The 21,720-nt window shown below is 41.0% G+C and overlaps 1 protein-coding gene across 1 annotated transcript in view; it reads left to right on the forward strand.

Moving 5' to 3' along the window:
* DHX15 (DEAH-box helicase 15) overlaps positions 1 to 21,720 on the forward strand; it is a 70,789-nt gene that overhangs the window by 12,539 nt on the left and 36,530 nt on the right. The window contains exons 3-5 of the mRNA XM_027820576.3: positions 5,644 to 5,837; positions 8,707 to 8,866; positions 9,293 to 9,511. Coding sequence (XP_027676377.2) covers positions 5,644 to 5,837; positions 8,707 to 8,866; positions 9,293 to 9,511 — 573 coding nt within the window. The remainder of the gene's footprint in view (positions 1 to 5,643; positions 5,838 to 8,706; positions 8,867 to 9,292; positions 9,512 to 21,720) is intronic.

Below are 21,720 nucleotides of genomic sequence, written 5' to 3' on the forward strand. Positions count from 1 at the left end.
AGAGGTATGTTGAAGGAAATGGGAGAAGAGTTTTTAGAGCAATTTCAGTAAGCTCAGGATATTCTGCTTTCACTTTTATCCAAAAGGAAGCAAGTGATGTTGTAGTTTCGAAACTCATCTTCAATCTTTCGTCAGCAGCCAGCTCCAACAGTTTATCCTCCATAGTGACAGTTAAGTCATCTTCAATGGAACAAATGGATTTCGGATCCATCCAGTCCCTTTCCGTGGATCTTTTTCTGCTGGAAAGTAAAACTCAAAACGTTCTGCCAAATTTATCAGATGTTCACTGATTACATTTTGTAGAGATGTAACATCAAGGTCTTCACCTGCATTGGTGGTGATTGTCGCTAAGTTGTGAAACATGTCATAACAATCTCTTGACACTCGACTCTTCCATACTTTTAGCTTTCGTTTCTGTCCGTCGATCTTGTCTGCCATTGTAAGACACGAAGCCATCCTTCCCTGCATGGAGGTGTTGAGATCATTAAAGATGGCAGAGGTACCAGCCAAATAAGCCAGCTTGGCTATCCAATCCACATCTTGGAACAATTGTGACCAATTTATTTTTTTGTCCTGAAGAAACTCGGCAGGCTCGTTTCGGAGCTCAAATACTCTTGACAGGACTTTTCCCCTTGATAACCAACGTACATCGGCATGCAATAGGAGCTCCCATATCATCGCATAATGCAGCAAATAGTCTTGAATTTAAAGCATTCGCCTTTACATGGTTCACAGTTTTTATGACCTCGCTGAACACACTGTTTACTTCTGTTGTAATTTTTTTTGTTGCAAGACTTTCTTGGTGAATGAAGGAAGCAGTGCGTCAACTTGCATTCGGGTGCAAGCACCTTAATCTGGGTAACCACTCCAGAAAGCCATCCTGTCATTGTGGCAGCGCCATCAGAACATACGCCTACACAAAACTTGAATCCAACCCATATTTGTTAATGATGTAGTCGCTCACAGTCTTGAACATTTCAGAACTAGTTTGTTTTTGTTGGTAGTGAAGCAGAAAACAAAAACTCTTCAAATCACCCTCATGTTCAAAGCGCACATACACCATCAGAATTGCCCTGTTAACAACAGCTGTACATTCATCAAGCTGCAAAGAAAAGTACTTTGCTAATTTAATCTGTCCTATGAGCTGATCTTCCATATCGTGAGCCAGATCGTGAATTCGTTGAGCTATAGTGTCATTTTGAAAGTGGCACCTGAGCCACTTTCTTTGCTGCCAGCTCACCCAGCATTTCCATGCAGACATCTTTAATACAGCGTATCACTAGTGTCTCACTGATTGTGTTTGGCTTTTTAGCCTTAGCAATGTGAAGCGCTACAAAGAAGCTCGCAAAGCAAAAGTATTTGTGTGATACTTCAAAGATCTGTTTCTTTCAGCCTTCTAAATCAACATGCTTTCTTTCGAAGAACCCTTTCGGCTTTGAACTAATTTCATTATATTTTGTATTTAAATGCCTCTTGAGCTTTGATGGCTTCATTGTGTCGTTAGCCAACACATCGCCGCACTGCGGTTTTGGCACTCCACCATCATTCGTGGCTACAAAACGAACTGAATGTATGAGGAGTCATATTTCCGAGTAAAGCTAGTACGAATTCTTATTGTTGACAATACTTCGGTTTCATTTAGATTGCCATCATCTGATTCAGAATTACTTGCGTGTTCAGCAGCCGGATGTCTCTGCTTGATAAAGATGTTGATTGCGCCTCACTTCGCCATCTGTAAATTAGGCATAAAAATAATATCAATTCCATTGGTATATACTTAATTTATGATATTAGGATGAAAGCCGAATAAATGCAGTGGGAATGCTTTTATTGAGAAATATGTGCGGGAGAACATTGATTAATAGGGTAAGTAATGTTAGGATAAGAAAATATAAATTTTAAAATTAGATTGCAAACAGGATAATAATAGGAAAGTTAAGATGGTTTGAACATATGGAAAGAATGAATAATGAATGTCAAAAATAACATTTACCTGTCTGAAAGATATGGAGTGAGAAAGGAAGGAATTTTGAGAACTTCCTGGCAGAAACACGTAGGTTTGATTCTAGAAGAGGGGAAGGCTGTATGAGAGCGTGTATGAAATGATATATGGATATGGAGGAAGCAAGGATGTTATGCTCATACAAAGCACACAGGATCTTTTCAGTGGGAAAAGGCAGATACGCCGCATTTATTGAAAATACAACAGTGAGCATATGCTTTTCACAGAGAGAGAGAGTGAGTCTGTTGTAGCTCGAGTCAATCTAATGGCTGGTTAGATTGAGCATGCGTGAGGAGCTGGGCTCTGTCAGTCGCGATCCGATGCTCTGAGGCTGTGCGGGACTGAACCCAGAGTTCCATGGCAAAACACCCCAGCTTTATAGTTGTAAATTCCCATTTGAGTTCATGCATTTTGCAACGTCATCCTGTAATCATTAGTCCTTAAATGGTGTTAATCTTGGAGTTTTCTGCTCTTATCATTTGATGGTTATTGTCGGGCTTCCCATCGTTATCTCCTATTTGTTGTCTCGCCTTCGGCTTTGCCTGTCTCACCTCTGAGGTCATCAGTGCTGCTAACATGTTTAGCATCCGATACAATGGATGTTTTCTGATTGTCTCCTGGTCTTTCCAAGTCTCTTACTTTTTCTTTCAGAGTAGCAGCTATGTTAGTGTTTATCCGCAAAAAGAAAAGGAGTACTTGTGGCACCTTAGAGACTAACCAATTTATTTGAGCATAAGCTTTCATGAGCTACAGCTCACTTCATCGGATGCACTGTGGAAAACTTATGCTCAAATAAATTTGTTCATCTCTAAGGTGCCACAAGTACTCCTTTTTCTTTTTTTCACTTTTTCTTGACCATCTGGACGTTTGTGATGGCTTTCCCAGCTTATCTTTTCCTAATGTATTCATTTTCATTCACACAGTCTCTCACAGAAACCTTCAAAGGTATACAGACAGCAGTATTCAGCAGAATACATTGTAAATCAAGCCTTGCTAAATCTTATAACTAAAACAATTCACATTGGGGCTTCATGCCCTCAACGTTAATCTATTTATCATAGACAATACAAAATCCTGTCTCTTACTAACTAAACTTTATAACAGGTCCTAATGGTAATGCATATTGGAAACAGGATCCCAGTCTCAGATGGTCATTCCTTTCTGTTATTCAAAAAGGGTGGCTGGCAGAATGAAATCAAAGTTTACATCAATTCTTATAGTACAATTATAAAATCCTGCACCTACAAAGACTGTCTATTTGGCTTTGGGTGTGTGTTGCTCAATTGTCTCCATCTACTTCGTAAGGGCTATGGCATGATAGGATAGAAAATAATTATTAAAATTTATAATATTATTAGTACTTAATTCAACGATCAGTGGGTTTGGACGGGGTCCCAAATGACAAATGCGCAGAGATCCGCATGACACTCTTTATTCAACTTCTTGATGGTAACAGCCGGTGGGGCGGGGTCTTTATATGCGAAGGAGTGGGGTAAGCGTGCGCTCGCACATCTCATGCAAAATGTGCTGTAGCACTATGGTATAATTATCAATATTATAATATGTGCTTCTGAAAACATATTTAATATAGTTGACTTTTATCAACTAATGATTATTCTTGGTGGCATTCCGGTGCCATTTTTAAATTTATACTATTATTTCTGTCTTTCTTTCTGTCTTTCCTGGAAACTCGCCACGGACTGGAAGCCAATGGCTCGCGGACCGGCACCAGTCCACAGACCACCACTTTGAGAAGATCTAGACCTCTTGTATTTTTCATGTTTAATCCTAAAAATGTTGCTTTTTCAGTATATCTGTGTTTGCCTCCTGTTGCAGCTTGTGGATTTTTCTGTTGCATTTAGGATCTCTGGCCTTGTCAGTTTCTTCGAGTAGCAATCTATAGACAAACATTTTTGAAGAAAAAAGTACTTTCTTCTATTAAGAGAAACTTACATGGATTAAGTCATTCATCCTCCATGTTTAGTTGGATTCTGTAGTTTTGTTTGTATCTTTCTCTTTTTGCACTTTGTTTTAGCTCTTAATCTACGAGTATTCTGAAAGGAAATTACTAGGGGCCTGGTTACATTGACATTAATGCTATGAGAGTTCTGCTTGACCTCTAGACCCATGACTGGTTATCCCTGGAGATGTCTTCAGAGAATGTGATTTACTGAACCTCTCATCAAATTAAGAGTGTAATCCAAGTATATTTCATTTACTGTCTTCTGCATGTCAGATTGTTATCAGAGGTGCAGATTATTCTTTCTGTATTAAGAATAAAGTTTAATACAGACTGTAAATGATGGGGGTGGGGGACTAAATCTCCTGTCATTGGATCAGTAAATTGCTTATTAGGCAAACAAAATAAACACGTTCTGATTCCATTGGTAATACCAGGAATTCATATCTGTTTGGTAAAAGTTAGGTTCTCTTCCTGTTTCTTTAGGAACTCTAACTAAATGGAGATGCCAGACTTCTTGTTCTTTTTACTTCTCACTATGATATTTTAAGGTATTTTCTGGTTCAGCCAAATTTTTAATACTTGAGTATTTTTTCAAGGATCTGCACCTGTAATAAATACTGTTTAATTTTAAAGTGCGCTTTATAACGTATTTAAACAATTTTATAGCAATCTTCAAGGGTATGTCTACCGTGTGGCCTTAGCCCATGCTTCTACATGTGTGTTTGCCCAAACCACCTTGCCATTCACATACACAGCACTCAAACAGGTGCTTATCTATATTTTGAATCCATGCTTGCTTGCAGGCTGGGAGTTTGTTTTAAGGCCTGAGCTGTGCTTTATCTCTTGCTGAACCCACCCTCTTTTCAGTGAGGACCCAGGCAATACTCAGTCCTCCAGTCCCTTTCTAAAGTTACTCTACAGGGTCTGACAAGTTTTCTCATAATTGACTGAAGAGGAATGTTAGTGTCTCAGCACACACAATCATGGGATATGCCCCCAAAGACATCTGGGTAAGTTTGGGCAGGAATAGGAAGGACACAGTAACACGGGTAGAGCTTTACTCTTGGAGCTGTAATTCTCTAGCCAAGGTAGACTACCCGAATGCTCAGACCCAGCTAACTGCAGTATAGACACACCCTAAAATGTATACATTAAGGCTTCATGAAACTTCATATGATTTTACTTTTCTTAGATGCCATTGGAGTGTCAGCACTTCTGCTAAACTGAGGTCATCTGACAGTTGCTTAAATGTACAGCCAACCAATACTCTTTCTCACTAATTTGAAAAATGGCAGGTTTTGTGAAAACTAGTACTATTTAATTGTGAAGTATTTTATCTTCATTTTGAATTAATACAAGTATACTTCTCATTCATTCCACAGCCTCACATCTATATTTGATCCAAGTTATTGGTAAACGGATTCAGGAAATATAAATGTAACTTATCCTTCTCATAATTTGCTTTTTTTAAAATACCAATAAGCCAGCTGACTCCTTGCTTTCTCCAAAATAAAAAAAGAATAAAAAAATCTTGCCTTCAGTTTCTAATTGAAGTTTTAGGCTGTAAAACAGAACTTTTATCTTTAGATACCACCTGCTGCAACAACTACTGAATAAATTGTGTTGCATCTGAGTGGGCATTTAAAGTGTATTTAAATTACAAATTTGTTCTTGACAGATCCCTCAGTGGTGTGTTGACTACATGCGGTCTTTACCTGGACCTAAGAGAGGTGTAGCTTGTACCCAGCCTAGGAGGGTAGCTGCAATGAGTGTGGCACAACGAGTTGCTGATGAAATGGATGTGATGTTGGGCCAGGAAGTTGGTTACTCGATTCGATTTGAAGATTGCAGTAGTGCAAAAACAATTCTGAAGTAAGTATTGTAACAGTCAACAAAAAGTGGACAATTGCCTATCTTGGGTAGCAGGCTTGTGCAGGGCCAAAGGTTTTGATTGGGAGTCTGGAGGTAGCAAGGTTGTGAGAGAGGAGAATGGGGAAAATCTGTGGGGACAGAGGGCTATGCCCAGAAAGAGTAGGGGAAAAGTGGAGCTTAAGCTCTGGGGGACCTGCAGATCTGGTGGAGGAGAAGTGAAAGGTAAAAGTAACTTGTCTTTCAAAAATCCTATCGTATACTGGAGATGAATTGTATACTAATGAATTGCATGAAGTTCATTAGAACAGGTGCTGTCTGGAGCTACTCTCCCAGTACAAACTCTGGGTTGTTCTACCACTGTGGGTCACAGGAACAGTCCCAGTCCCTCCTCGGTTTTCCAGTCAAGACATTATGCCCCTAAAACTCTCTTCTACATCCCCACTAACTCCTCTCATCTCCTTGGTTTCAGTATGCACATCTTGTAGAGCAGCAGCTTTGGAGTTGAGGGGAATGAGCAATCATATAAAGTGGAGCAGAGTGATAAAGTGGGATGCCTGTACTGAGACATTCGTGCATCGAGGGCTCCTTTTACACTGCTCCATGGCTTCCATGGTGCACTGAGGTTGCATTAGTGGAGCCCCAAAAGTGCTGGTGTACTTAGACACACACTGGGTTTTCCCTCACCTAGTCCTGCGCAGATTTGGAGTCCCTCCCCCTAGACTCATGGATGTGCTTGCTAACGTCCCATCTCCTACAAGTCCCTCATCAGTTATGCTCCCTGGCTCACCATGGGCATGTGCAATGGTCAGTTGGTCAGTCAAGCAAGTAGACTAGTAGTGTAAGGAAATAAAAGCTGACCATCTGAGCAGTTCTGTCCATTAATTGCGGTAAGATTCAGCTTACTTGAATAAGGAGGCACCGATCTATATATTTCAAAATTCACTTGTAGCTATGAAATTATATGAAATCCAGAGAAAATTATATGAAATCCAGAGTTATGGGGGCTAAGGTTGTTAGCTTGAGCAGGTGTGTAAAACACTGGACGAGGCCCACTTATTATCTTTGTGTGAGTTGCAAGCCACATTCAGGTAGTTCATTACCAAAACAACCCAGAGTATTTCCAGATATGAATAGTGTGATTCCAATGTGTGTCAAAGCAAATGTCAAAAACTTTCACAAAAAGACATCTTCCCAGCAAAGAATAGCCAATAGCTCACCTAGAATGTGGAAGACCAGGCAGGGGGGACTTGAACCTGGGTCTTCCACATTACGGGGTGTTCCTTAATCATCAGGCTATTGACCCAGTCATTTTCTCTCTCTCTCCTGTTGGAGCTGTTCCATTTTGTATAAAAATTCATTGAGCCAGATAGAGAGATGATAGCCTGGTGGTTAGTGCCCTCATTTACGATGTGGGAAGTGCAGGATAAGTCACTGTTACAAACTTCATTAAAAGCTGTAGTGTGGACAGGGCCTAAAGATGATTTCTGTGTTGAGTTTGAAGAGAAAAATACTTAGGGGTTTTTTTTGTGTTTTTTTTTTTTTAGCTGAATTATCTATTTACACTACTGGTGCATATGCTAAAAAACCTGTGATGGCAGAATGAAGCATAAATTTGTTTTTAGACTCTGGTCATTATGCTGTTAACATTCATATTGGCTTTCAGAGGGGTAGCCATGTTAGTCTGTGTCAGCAAAAACGAGGAGTCTTTGCGGCACCTTAGAGACTAACAAATGTGTTTGGGCATAAGCTTTTGTGGGCTAAAACCCACTTCATCAGATGCCTGGAGTGAAAAATACAGTAGGCAGGTATATATATTACAGCATGTGAAAAGATGGGAGTTGCTTCACCAGGTGGGGGGGCAGTGCTAACGAGGGTAATTCAAACAGGGTGGATGTAGCCTATTCCCAACAGTGTGACAAGAAGGGGTGAATATCAACAAAGGGAAAATTACTTTTTGCAGTGACCCAGCCACTACCAGTTTTTATTCAAGCCTAATTTGATGGCATCAAGTTTGCAAATTAATTCCAGTTCTGCAGTTTCTCGTTCAAGTCTTTAACACCATCAAATTAGGCCTGAATAAAAACTGGGAGTGGCTGGGTCACTACAAAAAGTAATTTTCGCTTTATTGATATTCACCCTTTATCAACTGTTGGGAATATTCTAGATACACCCTGTTTTGAATTAGCCTAGTTAGCCCGTATCCCCCACTTGGTGAAGCAACTCCCATCTTTTCATGTGCTGTAATATATGTACCTGCCTACTTTATTTTTTCTCTCCAGGCATCTGATGAAGTGGGTTTTAGCCCACAAAAGCTTATGCCCCCAAAAATTTATGAGTCTCTAAGGTGCCACAAAGACTCCTCGTTGGTTTTTATTCATATTGGGGTAACACTTACAGTCCTAAACATGAAGATTTCTCTTGAACTGTTTGCTTTAGGAAGATAGTCATTGCCCCAAAGAATTTTTAATCTAAGATTACATACAAGTGAGTTGTAGCAAACAATAGGAGGGAATGGGGTGTGGAAGATGAGGGTAAAAGTAATAAAATAAGTGGACGCATAGGATAATACTATGCAAAATTGCGCTTTTTAAAAAATAGAAATCCTTATCAAACTACAACTCGTTGAGCTTTAGCTCTTGTTGTACCCAATTCTCTTGATTAAAAATGTGACCCTGGGCCTCACAGCCTTTTTTTTTTTTTTTTTTAATTGCACCTTCCTGTAAACATTTAGCCTGGGTGGTGCTGTTTGGGGGAGGGATGGGGAAGATAGAAACTGTAATGAGTGAGAAGGAGTTGTACTGTGAAAAGTTTCTACACAGCTGATACTTCAATATTAATTTGGAATATTTAAAATATTGTTTGTCCTCAGGTATATGACTGATGGTATGTTACTTCGTGAAGCTATGAATGACCCTTTGCTGGAGCGCTATGGTGTTATAATTCTTGACGAGGCCCATGAAAGAACATTGGCTACTGATATTTTGATGGGAGTTCTGAAAGAAGTTGTAAGGCAAAGATCTGACTTGAAGGTCAGTAGCAATTATGCTTTGTAGAAGCCAGTATATACTCAGGAAGCACGGAAGTATAAAAGAAATTATGAGTATGGATTTCACTATGCTTACTAATAGATTTGCTAATAAGGGTCATATTTATCTTCTGATAAATATATGGCTTCTATTCTCTTTAGTGGAAGCCAAGTAAATATAAAAGTAGTTTGTTATAAAACTGTTTTCCTAACGTTTCTTTCAACATATTAAACAAAAGAGAACTTTTCCCACAAATGCTTATTGGTTGAGTGGAACACTAAAGCAAGGAAAGTTGGAATGAAATCTTCGATTTGATCCTTAAATCATACATTTTAAGTTAAGTTTCTCACTGTCTGTGTATTAAGTATAAAGTTTTGTAGATTCTTGGTGTTAACTTTGGAGTAATGCTGTTTTCCCTTTAACTTACAGGTTATAGTTATGAGTGCTACTCTAGATGCTGGCAAATTCCAGATTTATTTTGATAATTGTCCTCTCCTAACTATCCCTGGTCGTACCCATCCTGTGGAGATTTTCTATACTCCAGAGCCAGAGAGGGATTACCTTGAGGCGGCTATTCGAACAGTAATCCAGATTCACATGTGTGAAGAAGAGGAGGGAGATCTTCTACTCTTTCTTACTGGACAAGAGGTATCTGTTGTATTCTTCATTGTAGGAGCTAAATTCAGAAGCTTATACATGTGAAGGGTTTAGTTGTACATTCATGTTTTATTCCCTGACTTTCAAATGTGGAATTGATTGATTAAGAAAACAGATTTTGGGGAGTGAGGCAGGAGATAAATATTGGGCTGACTCTATATGATATGAAAGATGTTTGTTAAAACAAAATTACTAAGATTATTTAAGGGCCAAGCTTTTCTATGTAGAAACCTAAAATTAGGTTCCTAGGCTCATATTTAGGACCTAAATAACTTGAAATTGAAAAGTGCTGAGCACCCAGTAGCTCCTATTGACTTGAATGGGAGCCTCTGGGTATTCTGCACTTTTGAAAATCAGATTGACTATTTATTTATGTTCCTAGATCCATTTTTTTGGAACTTAAACTTTATATTCTTGTTTAAAAAAAAATTGGCTCTGATAGTTACAGAAATGTGTGTGTATTTGTGAGACTTAATTTTTGAAGTAGCTTTGAGAAACAGATGGGGATATCTTTATAACTATAAATAACCAGAGTGGTATTTCTGAGGAGATTGTCACTGTACTGATACTTTGGAGCATGAGCTTTCAGACAGTAGAGTAGAACTGAAAATACAAACTATTTCACTATACACCAGATCCTTGCTAGAAGGCGGGATTTGGGATCCATGCGCGGATCCAGGCACAATTAAATTACAGGAACTCCTCACTTAGTCATTCCGGTTAACATTGTTACGTTGCTGATTAATTAGGGAACATGCTAGTTTAAAGTTGTGCAATGCTCCCTTCTAACTTTGTTTGGCAGCCGCCTGCTTTCTCCACTGCTTGCAGGAAGAGCAGTCCGTTGCAGCTAGCTGGTGGGGGCTTGGAACCAGGGTGGACCAGCAGCCCCCCTAGCAGCTCCCTGCTCCCCTAAGTTCCCTGTGCAGCAGCTGCCTAGCAGGCTATCAATTGCTGGCAGTTCAGCTGTCCCTCGCCCACTGCCATGTGCTGCTCCCCGAGCCTCCTGCTTGCTGTGCGGGGGGGAGGGAGCGTGCAGGGGGAAGAAGGGGGCTAATGTCAGGGTGTCCCCCTGCACCCCTTACCCCATCTTCCATAGAGCAGGGGGGACACACGACAGTCCTGGAGGGAGCTTCCTGGTCTCGGCTTGCTGATCTACTTAACAAGGCAGCATACTTAAAGGGGAAATGCGCATAATCTCGCACGCGCACACACACACTCTCTGTCTGTCTGTCTCTGTCTGCCCTCCCTTCTTTCCTGCTGCCTTGTAGAGTGTGAGAGTTAACCCTTGAGTGTTCAGCCAACTGCTAGTTCATCATTTAGCAGTAAGGCATTCCTTGGGAAATATCCCACCCTCTGACTTCACCACCTCAACCAAGCTTCACAATCATCATTGCTGTGTACCAGTATTAAATTGTTTTGTGTGTGTGTGTATTATAATATAATACCGTCTTTTGTCTGGTGAAAAACTTTTCCCTGAAACCTAACCCTCCCATTTACATTAATTCGTATGGGGAAATTGGGTTCGCTTAACATCGTTTTACTTAAAGTCGCATTTTTCAGGAACATAACTACAATGTTAAGTGAGGAGTTCCTGTAATTTAAATTTGGGATCCATGGCTGTGACCGCGTTATATGTGAATTTGCTCTATATAGACGCGTGTTCTAGCGAGGGTCCGGTGTATATAAAGTGAGGATTTAGGTTTTTCAAAGTTTTAAAATTCTGTCTTCTCTTGTTTAAACTTAACTGTTTTTCCGACATCCTTTTGTGCCAGCCAGGACGGTGGGTGTAAGTGTCCCTCCCTGTAATTAAGAAATGGGGGTGGGGGAGGAGGTGAGGAGATGAAAGTTGTGTTATGAAAGTGGCTGGCTGGATTAATGTCCTCAAAATCTTGTGTTCTGCAGAGGGTGAGATAGTGTTCTTGCTGGTTGAACTGGGTTTTTTGGTACATATTGTGACATTACCTAGCATACAGTCTTGACAGCTAAACATCTGTGTCCCCTCAATTCTCCAACCTGGGGTGCCTTTTACACTGCTTTGCTGTGAGAGCAACCACTTCTGGTCTGCTGTCGCACAGCCCCCACCATGTAAATTACTCCCAGCTATACAGTATCAGTGCTACAGCCAGACATTCTCTTGAATTACACTGCAGAGCAACACCTGCAAATTCCCAGCCCCAGACTTTCCCCCAGAAATGTGCATCTTGTACTGCCCAGCACCTTCCTGGACAATACAAGCTCATATAAAGTTTGTCATTTCTTTAGTAGAAAATGATATACACAAATTCTGTTATCCCAAATGAAGCTTCCCCGCCTCTTCAATCTAAATGCACACTGGTTTAGATAAAATAAGTTTATTAACTACAGAAAGATAGATTTTAAGTGATTACGAGTAATGAGGCATAAAAGTCAGAATTGGTTACAAAGAAATAAAAGGTAAAACATGGCTAATACCTAATTTAATAAGCTAAACGAATTCAAAAGGTTTCTCACTACTTTTCAGCAGTCTTATGAGTTGAATTCCTTTCAGCTAGGACCCCCTCCCCCAGTTCATTGTCCTTCAGGTGGTTGTGATGCTGTGGGCAGAAAGAATGGGACAGGTATTTTTGGGGTGTCTGTTTCCCTGCCTTATAGTTCTTTTTCTTTGAAAATCATCTCCAGCTGACGTTCAGGAGACAGTCTGTGGAGATGGGAAACTCCAGCAGTTTCTTTGCAAGATGTAAATTTCTCGCTCACACCCTTTTTCCTGCCAAAGAATGGCCACTTGACCAAATGATAGTCCATTTGAGCTTGTTGACCCCTCACCTTCTGTTTCTGAGAGCGCCTTGGAATATGTCTCAGTAATATCCTACAGCAGAATCTTATAATTTTACATTCAATGTTGCCATTCAGATTTTACCAGGATAAAAATCAGCAAATTATGAGTTTTCAGATGATACCTCACAAGGCATACATTGTACCAAATTTATCATAGTCTTGTAGAAGGGGTGAACGTAAAGATACAGACAGTCACACACATCTTCTTTGCAAAGTTCCACAACCTTCTCTGATGAGCTTAGTTTAGTGTCAGGGACATACTACTGAAGATAATGGCTGGCTTTCACACAGGTGGCTCCTTATCTTGCTCAGCATCCTTTTACCAACACCTGATTTCCTTGGTCCTGTTTCTTCCCCAAAATCCTACTGCTTGTCTGTTTGGTTTGTCCTGCAGGTAGGCCCTTTGAAGAAAGTGCTTTTAAGGAGCACAAAATAATTCAGTTTCTTGAAGTAGTCTAATGTGTTGCTCACAATATGACTATTGAGAAACCTGGTACAGATAATTTACTTGGATGCTCAACATTCACAGGCCTCTCCTTGGATAGCCTTGCCAGTCATACAGATTTAGTTGTGCTTTTCTCCAGAAGATTCAAAAGACTTACATGATATAATAGCTTCTGGCAGCTCTGAAGGGACCAAGATAGTGACTGCCAGTGCAGAAGCAGATCTTCTGGTGCCCTTCTCTGCCTAGATTCTCCCTCTGAGATCCTGCTCCTAGATCAGTGGAGGTGAATAGAGCAGTTCAAGACATAATCTGTCAATTTTTCTGACTCGGATAATCTGTTCCTCAATCTCACAAGGCTGTGGATGATGTACAGAATGACCTTGAGAGGGGAGATTTATTCTGAGCAGGTCACTGTGAGGAATGATTTTCACATCTTGATTAAGTGAGCCACTTGAACCTTTTATCTGACACATCTTTGCAGAAGAAGTCCATACTGTAATTCGGTACGTTAGAAGCAGAGTGGACTTCACTGCTCTCACTTTCTCAAGGCTGTTTCATTGCTAAATTAGTGGGTTCAGGTCCTTGTCCCCACTCAGATTCCAGTGTCTGATTTAGCCAGGAAAACAGCCCTTCTCCTGTGCATCTACTTTTGACCCTTAAGTACCTGATGAACTGAAAGACAGAAGCTTCTCCAAAAAGGTAAACTCCAAATGTTTGGGGTTTTTTTCATTAGAAATTTGCATTATGACTGATCTGAAAGACTAGTGGAGAACTAGTGAAATGGTGACATCACAAGAGTGAAGAGAGTGAAAGCCAATTGAGAGGGAAAGGAATTCTTAGATTAACACTTTTAACATCTTTAACTTAACTGATTTAATATCTCTGATAAAGGAAGCCTTTATTATAGATTCAGTACATTTGCCCCATTAATGTGTTAGAGCTCACAAAAAGTACCCCTGAAACCTCCGAGAGTCCTTCAGCAAGATCAGGGGAAGAGTAAACTTGACATTTCTGATATTTGAGGTAAAACCAAGCAGAAAAAAGTAAAGATACAAAAATTGAAGGTTGATTTATACTTCATAAAGAAACCAAAAAAGGGCTAAAGCTCAGCTTTAGAAATGGAAAGGTAGGTTGCCACAAAGGCGGTGTTCTGAATGTTCCAGGGCCTCGGTTTAGACAGCTGTCAAATCAGCCTGTGTAGCCAGTGCGTGGGTGCAGTGGCTACAGAAGCTGGAGTCTGAGGATGTTGTAGATCAGCGATTCTCAGCCTGTGGTCCGCAAAAAAACTTAGACTGAAAACTTACTGAACAGAATTCAACTATATACAGACAGTAGATTTACAAAGGGGGTCTGCACCTCCGTTTTTTCATTTGCAGACCCCTTTGGAAATTTCAAAGATTGAAAACTGCTGCTGTAGATCACTTGATAAACACAGGAGCCGTAGCAAAAGTGCTGCCCTCAGATAATGTTCCCTCTATTTTTTTTTATGTCCACGTGCAGAATGAATTTTGTTATGTGCACCAAATGTGGAGGTGAAATGGAATGGAAATGCTTTTAGTTTCACGGGAATCATTACTAGGCCAACTCCTATTAAGTGCTTTCATGAATGATCTGGAAGTAAATATAAAATCACAGTTGATAAAATTCATGGATGACCCAAAGATTGGCAGAGTGGTAAATAATAATGAGGCCAGTCCATTTCAGACAGAGCAGTCTGGATCAGTTGGTAATCTGAGCCCAGTCACATAAAGTGTGTTTTAGTACAGCCAGATGCAAAATTATATTTCTAGGTACAAGGAATGTACACCACATATACAGAACGGGGCACTGTATCCCGAAAAACAGTGACTCTGAAAAGGATTTACAGGTCATAGTGGACAAGCAACTGAACATGAGCTCCCAGTGTGATGCAAGAGCTAATGCAATCCTTCCTTGTATAAATGGAAGTAGTGACTAGGGATGAGGATGTGATTTTTACCTTGTATATAGTATTGGTGAGACAGATATTAGAATACTGCATACAGTTTTAGTGTCAACATTTTAAAACGGATTGTGGAAAAACTGCATAGAGTGCAGAAAAGAGCCACAAAAATGCTTCAAAGGTTAGAGAAAATGCCTTCCAGTGAGAGACTAAAAGAACATCTTTTTATTTTATCAAAAAAGGATTGAGAAATGACTTGATTAGTGTATAGGAACCTTCCTGGATATAGGAAAATACTGAGTGCTGACGAGCTCTTTAATTTAGCAGAGAAAGACAATAAAAACCAGTGACTAAAAACTTGAAGGCAGACAAATTCAAATTAGAAATCACTTTCAGTTTAAGAGTGAGGTGATTAACTGTTAGAACAGACTACGGAGGGAAGTAGTGGTTTCTCCATCTCTTGATGTGTTCAAAATTGGCTGTCTTTCTGGAAGGTGTGCTTAGTCAAGTTAAGTGTGCTTAGTGTGCAAGTCATTGGGTTCAATAAAGGGGTAACTGGGTAAAATAGTCTGGTATGGAAGAGGTCAGTCTAGATTATTTGATTTGTTCCTTCTGGCCTTAAAATCTATAGATCTGTTGTTGTAGTTTCAGTATGAATGGATAGTCAGGAAGGAATTGAACTAAGTTAAGGAAGTGGCCTTGCATACCAACTCAGCAAGAGTATTCCCTTTCTGGGCTTGGTGAAAGATAGTAGGGACAAAAAGGCATAAGTTGAGATGGAGCATTAGTCAGCGTGTTCAAGTGTGAAAAGGAAATGTTGTCAGGACAAGAGTCTTCTCTGTTCACGCGTGAGTGTTCTGACATAAATCACTTGGGTTTATGCTAGGGAAAAATTCCTGAATGCCTAAACATATTGGGATATGTTCACCCCCATTGTTGACACAGCAATCCTTTATTACATACAAGTGCTGAGCCTTGTTTCTGTGGTTGCCATGATAGTCTTCCCCTCTCACATGAATCTTCCCACAGAGGAGAGATTTTTTTTTCTGAGCCAGTATTCAAGCTATCTCCTGCATTAATATAGCTCAGTAGCCTGTTAGGTGGGGTGAGGGAAACAATGACTTACCACCTTGCCTTTTTATTTGGGCAAGACAAAAGAGGTTGTTTCCATCGTTCTACAAGAAACACACAGACACAGACACACACACACACACTTAATTTTGAGGACAGAATTGGCAGTGCCGAAGTACCTATGGCCTGGTGGTGTGAATTGTCTAGCAGGGGATAACTGTGCCTTTCAGCCTTATAGTTAAAGGGTTGTTTTTGATGCTAATACAAATCCCCTTCTATCACCCATTCACGGAGGCCAGGTCTGCACTACATACCTGTATTGGTATAACTGTGTCGCTCAGGGGTGTAAAAAAATCCACGCCCCTGATCTATGTAGTTATACCGACCTAACTTCCCATGTAGACAGCACTACGTTGGTGAGAGAGCTTCTCCTGCTCTCTACACACAGTTGTAGCGCTGTACATGAAGACAAGCCATGACCGTTACACTTCAACGTATAAACACCTGTCCCTTCCAACCCTCTCCAATATGGAGGACCTCTTAGTCAGTCAGTCCTCAAGTATTCTCGTCTTTCCCCACAGGATGTAAACCTTCCTTGTGCCTTGGGCTGATCAGTTGGCTCTCGTTTCCTTCAATATGTATCAATAGTGTTCACTTTATATTGGATAAATACAGCTCTTCTGTTACAAAGGGAAGAAAAGCTAATCATTTCTGTCTAGGCAAAGACATACCATCTTACTAGAACATGCTAGATGTCTTGGTTACGAGGGACAAAAGTTAGTTGATGTAGTGAGTATATTGCTCATCAATCCACTTCTGTTCCTTTTTGCCTTTTCCTTTCTCTATCTGCTTCATGACATGTTGCCAAGGAGACAGTTACTCTATTGTAAGTTTTGTCTCTCTTCTCCATCTCTGGCTCCCTCCTTCCATCAAAGAACTCTTTTGCATAAAAGGTAACAGTCCATTCTATGGAGAATAACCAAATGACATTTTTAAGGTTTGCATTAAGATAAACCCATATTCTAGCAGAGCAGTAATTCAGCTCTGTAGTTGAACCTCACTAACCATTTTAAAGATGATAATTCTGAGTGTTCTAAAATACACATGCTTACTTAGACATGCTTAGATTTTCTTGAAATTTGCTGTGCATCCTGGGGATGTGGGTAGGATTAGTGCTCCAAATATGGGGTCATTTGAGCAAGGGGTTCCTGATTTAGTCCCCCTAAAAATCAACTGATTACTTTTAATGTTGTTTTGCATACATTGGGAATCAGGCTATGGCTGTAATCCTCCCAAACTAATCTCACATGTTCAGAATTTCTCATTTAGTGCCTGGCACTCACTGCCCCTTTGGGGAAGCAATATTTTCAAAGCTATTCTGGGTAAAGTTTAGAACTCAAGGTTAGGTTAAGTCTCAGTCATGAGCCAGAACGAAATGTGCATATGCTGCAAAACTAGGGCTCGTTTTGAGCTAGAACATTTGTCAGCAGTGTGCTGTGAAATAGCTAAGTGACTCCAGGTGATATACTGTGGCCGTTGAACCTGAGCAACACCTTTGTACTCTGAGTTCAAGTCCTACGTATGGCAACAGAAAACGGGACACTGGCTGTTCATTGTCTGCTTTCTTCGGGAAGTTTTGCCCTCATTTGAGTTGATATTTTAAAGTGCTCTAAAATCATAGGCTCTGATTTTACTTGTCAAGGAATTTAACATTAGAGAGAAAATAAAAGGTTCTAATAAGCAGTTAGGTGAATGTAATCATGACTTGTGATCCTCAGCTGTTTCCTGAACAATGGGACTGAGTATGATCAAAAGAAAGTAAGTTGCTTGGGATTTTGGTAAGGGATTAACTGTGCCCCTTACGTGAGCTGATCATAACATTATCAGATTCTTAACTTTTTGGTGCTGCTAAGGAATATTGGGGTTGGAGCAGTGAGGAGGAATATGGGGGTGAGGGGAATATTGAAGCAGTGCAGGAGTTGTGGGGGCTTAGGAGGATGCAAGGCAGGGAGTCTCCACCTCTGTCCCTTATTAGCATAAGGAATCATGCAAACACTGTTCTTGAAAACCCAGTTCAGTGATTAGAGCTTTGACAAAGAACAGGGTTTCCAAAAAAGTAACTTTTTTGAGAGTCCTCAGTGGAATAAGGAATTGTCCTCAAAAGGACCGTTGCTCTTTGAGAGCTCAGATATACTGACATAGCAGAATCATAACGGGGAAAGTCAGATATTCTTGGGGGAAAGTGGAGCCGTCTATGCCCTCCTCATCCACCACAATTTCTCTCCACAGCTTCTTTACCAAGGGAAGGAACTCAAGGGCTCCTTATTCTTCCAGTGCTCCCTGATCAGGGGGAAGAACCCAGAACTTCCTCCTTTCTGCATGCTGTCTTGAGCAGCATCAAAGGAACACCAACCTCATCCTTCACTCTTTTGCTTCTACTGGAAAAGAGGAGGTCGAGCAGTGGAAGTGTGTGGTGAGGAAAGGATGTGATTAGAGCTGTGCAAGGAGGAATGTCCTGGGGGGCTACAGCTGGGCTGCTCAAACCCTCCATTTCTCTTTCCTCTTCACAACACATTCCCACTGACTCCATGCCAGTCCCTGCACTAGTCCTATATTTTCTGCTCAGCTCCTCCATTCTTGGGGCCCTGGCTGATGCTTGTTCCTCTGTGGGGAAGTGCGCTGGGAAGTGAGGACTGGACTGTGCTGGACAGGCAGAGAGTTGAGATTCGGGGGCAGTGAAAGGACTACCATGCAGCCAGTGCCCTTTGTAGTTGGTTACGTCATTGGTAAGGAGCCAGAGACAGTGGAATGGGGGAGTTGGGCTGTGGAACATGGGAGTACTGAGAAGTTACTTTTTTTAAAAAAAAAAATTACAAGAAAATTAGCTGCCTAAAAACTTTAATGCAGAATTAAGGATGCCCAGTACTGCTTCATTGCCTTTCTAGGACTTGAAGTTCCTCTACTTTCCAAAAAACAGAAATAAAAAGACTAGAAGTACATGCAACCCCTGCTACACATCCTTAATTCTGCCCTTTCAGTGATGCCTCAACATCCCAATAACACCACTCTACCCTTGCAACTTCTATGGAACCCTCTGGGAACAGAGCACCTGAGTATGTAGGGCAAAGTAACACCTTCTCTATGCTAAGGCAAAACTTGGGTTTAGCTCATGTGTAGCAGACAGGAGCTGCCTACAGTCACTGAGCTTGCCCCATGCAAACTGGCCGCTGGCTTGCGGATTTTATCACCCTTTACCCTTACTCTGACAATTTCTTCAGAGCTATTGCTTTCACTTAACCCTCATTAAGCTGTGGAGACCCCTCATGGATGCTACCACAGTGTTTATAATCCTATGGCAAAAAGACACCCTTGTGTGCCTCTGACACAACCTACAGATCTTAGTGCTGAAATGAAGCATATTTGATCTATCAAATTACTTGGGCACCTTTCCTTATATCGTAGTGACAACTTTGTCAATGTGCTCCAACTAATCCTTCCACCATTCAGTATAGCTACTGCACCAACACTGAACTCAACAGGAGTGCATGCAAATAAATGCTGGAATTCAAATTTGTGAAACATAACAGAAGCAATGGTGCCTTCTCTTAGTCCTTCTTGTCTGCTTATCATGGCATTACCTTACTGAGCCATTCCAAACAGCTTTCTTCAACTCCAGAAGGCAGAATTAAGGTTGCATTGTGGGTTTGGTGAGTGCCCTAACTTTAAGGTTTGAGCATAGCTGAACTAGACAATCTGGAAGGGCATGAGGCACCACTGGGCTACCTTAACTCTGTTAACTGCGCTTTTGGGCAGATAACACTACAATCTTTGAACAAAGATTATGTATTCATTTGTGTGTTGTGACAAAGTTCCTCCTCTACCTTGATAGGTCTTGCGCTTATTGGCGGATTTGCTTGCCTTGTAGCTTCACGACAGCCTTCAGTTTGGCTGTTTTTGTGAACCCACAGTCCAGGTCAGCCCCTCCTGTGTCTGACCAGGAGTTGGGAGGTTTGGGGGGAACCTGGGCCCTGTGGAATGCAGCTGTCTAGAGTGCCTCCTGGAACAGCTGTGGGACAGCTACAACTCCCTGGGCTACTTCCCCAGGGCCTCCTCACCATAGGACCTTCCTCCTTGTGTCTGATAATGCTTGTACTCATCAGTCCTCCAACAGTATGCGTTCTCACTCTCAGCTCCTAGTGCCTCTCGCTCCCAGCTCCTTACATGCGCACCACAAACTGGTGTGAGGTCTTTTTTTAAACCCAGGTGCCCTGATTAGCCTGCCTTAATTGATTCTAGCAGCTTCTTGGTTGGCTGCAGGTGTTCTAATCAGCCTGTCTGCCTTAATTGTCTCCAGAAGGTTCCTGATTGTTCTGGAACCTTCCCTGTTACCTTACCCAGGGAAAAGGGACCTACTTAACCTGGGGCTAATATATCTGCCTTCTATTACTTTCCTGTAGCCATCCGGCCCGACCCTGTCACAGTGTAGAAAATGTCCATTGCTTTTTTTTTTTTTTTTTGCATGCTGCCACTGTCTAATATTACCCTCAGTCTATGCAGATCTTCCATAAAACTGAGCGGTTGGTACAAATGTCTAAGGTAGACACTGGCCTTTATACAGTAACTAAACTCTTAGATAAAGTTACTGTAGCATTCATCACTCATTGGGGAGGAATAATGATTCAGGACTGCTGCTGTTTTTCCTTTTTGTCTACTTGCATATTCAGTTGTGCTGTTTAGGGTTACATGAAGATTCTTACATGTGTTTCTGTGAAGCATAACTCTGTCAGCCTTTCAGTATGAATCCACGTGTGGTCACAAATCAGTTTTTGGGGTGAATACTCAAAACTTAACGTTTCACCTGTAAGTTTCTTAGATTTTTGTAGCAAGCTCTGTGATCAGGCTTTCGTGATATTGGCATGGATTGTAGCTATAGAAAAAGAAATTGCCTTTAACTGTTTATATGAAGTGCAGATTACAGACTCACTTATTGTATTACCAGTAAAGTTGAGAATTATGTTTGCATTGTTCAGTTATGCTTCTTGGAGTATTGTCAGTGCTTACTTGTGAGAAGCATACTGCATAAGCCCAGGGCCCTTAGGAAAGCTTAAATTATCAGTAGATGTGCAGACTTCATTCTGGAATACTCTAGGTAATGCTATATAAGGAGGCATAGCCCTCATGCATGCTCAGTTTCTTAAAGTAGCTGAACCAGTCTTTGAACTTTCAACTCATTGGAGATTACTTGTATTTTGTTTTTGTTTTTTCCCCCCTAGTTAAAATCTAGTTTTAATGTAAATAGTTAAGATTGGTCTTAAGTGTTAGGCACTTACATTTTTGGTTCTGTAGAAACCTTTTCCCTGTATCCCTAATTGGATTAGTCTTTTCCACTATAATGACAGGTTGTGGGGGAAATTACTAGATTTAATGACTACCCTTTGGAGGGAGGGAGGGTGGGAGATGTCCAGACTAGACCAGATAATCGTGGTGCGTAGATCAAGGAAATTTTTCCAACAGGTTTTCTGCCTGCTTGAAGTTCACCACTCATGCCTGCAAGGACCATGTGTATCTGGTCTCGCTCCAGGCTGATGAAAAGTCGTATGAGCTTCCAGGGTAGATTCAAAGTTGGAGCAGATTCCAGGCCCTTTTTGGAAGTCTGGATCCCAGAGCATGCTTAAGTCTATTTCAGAAAGATCATAAATGCTGCTTGCCAGGTGTGGGAAACCAAGAGCATAGCTTTGTGTTCTACACCAGTGGTTTTCAAACTTTTTTCATTTGCAGACACCTAAAAAATTTTGAATGAAGGTGCGGACCCCTTTGGAAATATTAGACATAATCGGCGGATTCCCAGGGGTCCACAAACAACAGGTTGAAAACCACTGTTCTACACTGAAACCTTCCTTTTCAGTATTGAGACTTTGGCTACTCGGCACTGGTGACGCCCCAGCTGGA

Source organism: Chelonia mydas, chromosome 4, assembly GCF_015237465.2.
Source record: "Chelonia mydas isolate rCheMyd1 chromosome 4, rCheMyd1.pri.v2, whole genome shotgun sequence".
Taxonomy (NCBI): domain Eukaryota; kingdom Metazoa; phylum Chordata; order Testudines; family Cheloniidae; genus Chelonia; species Chelonia mydas.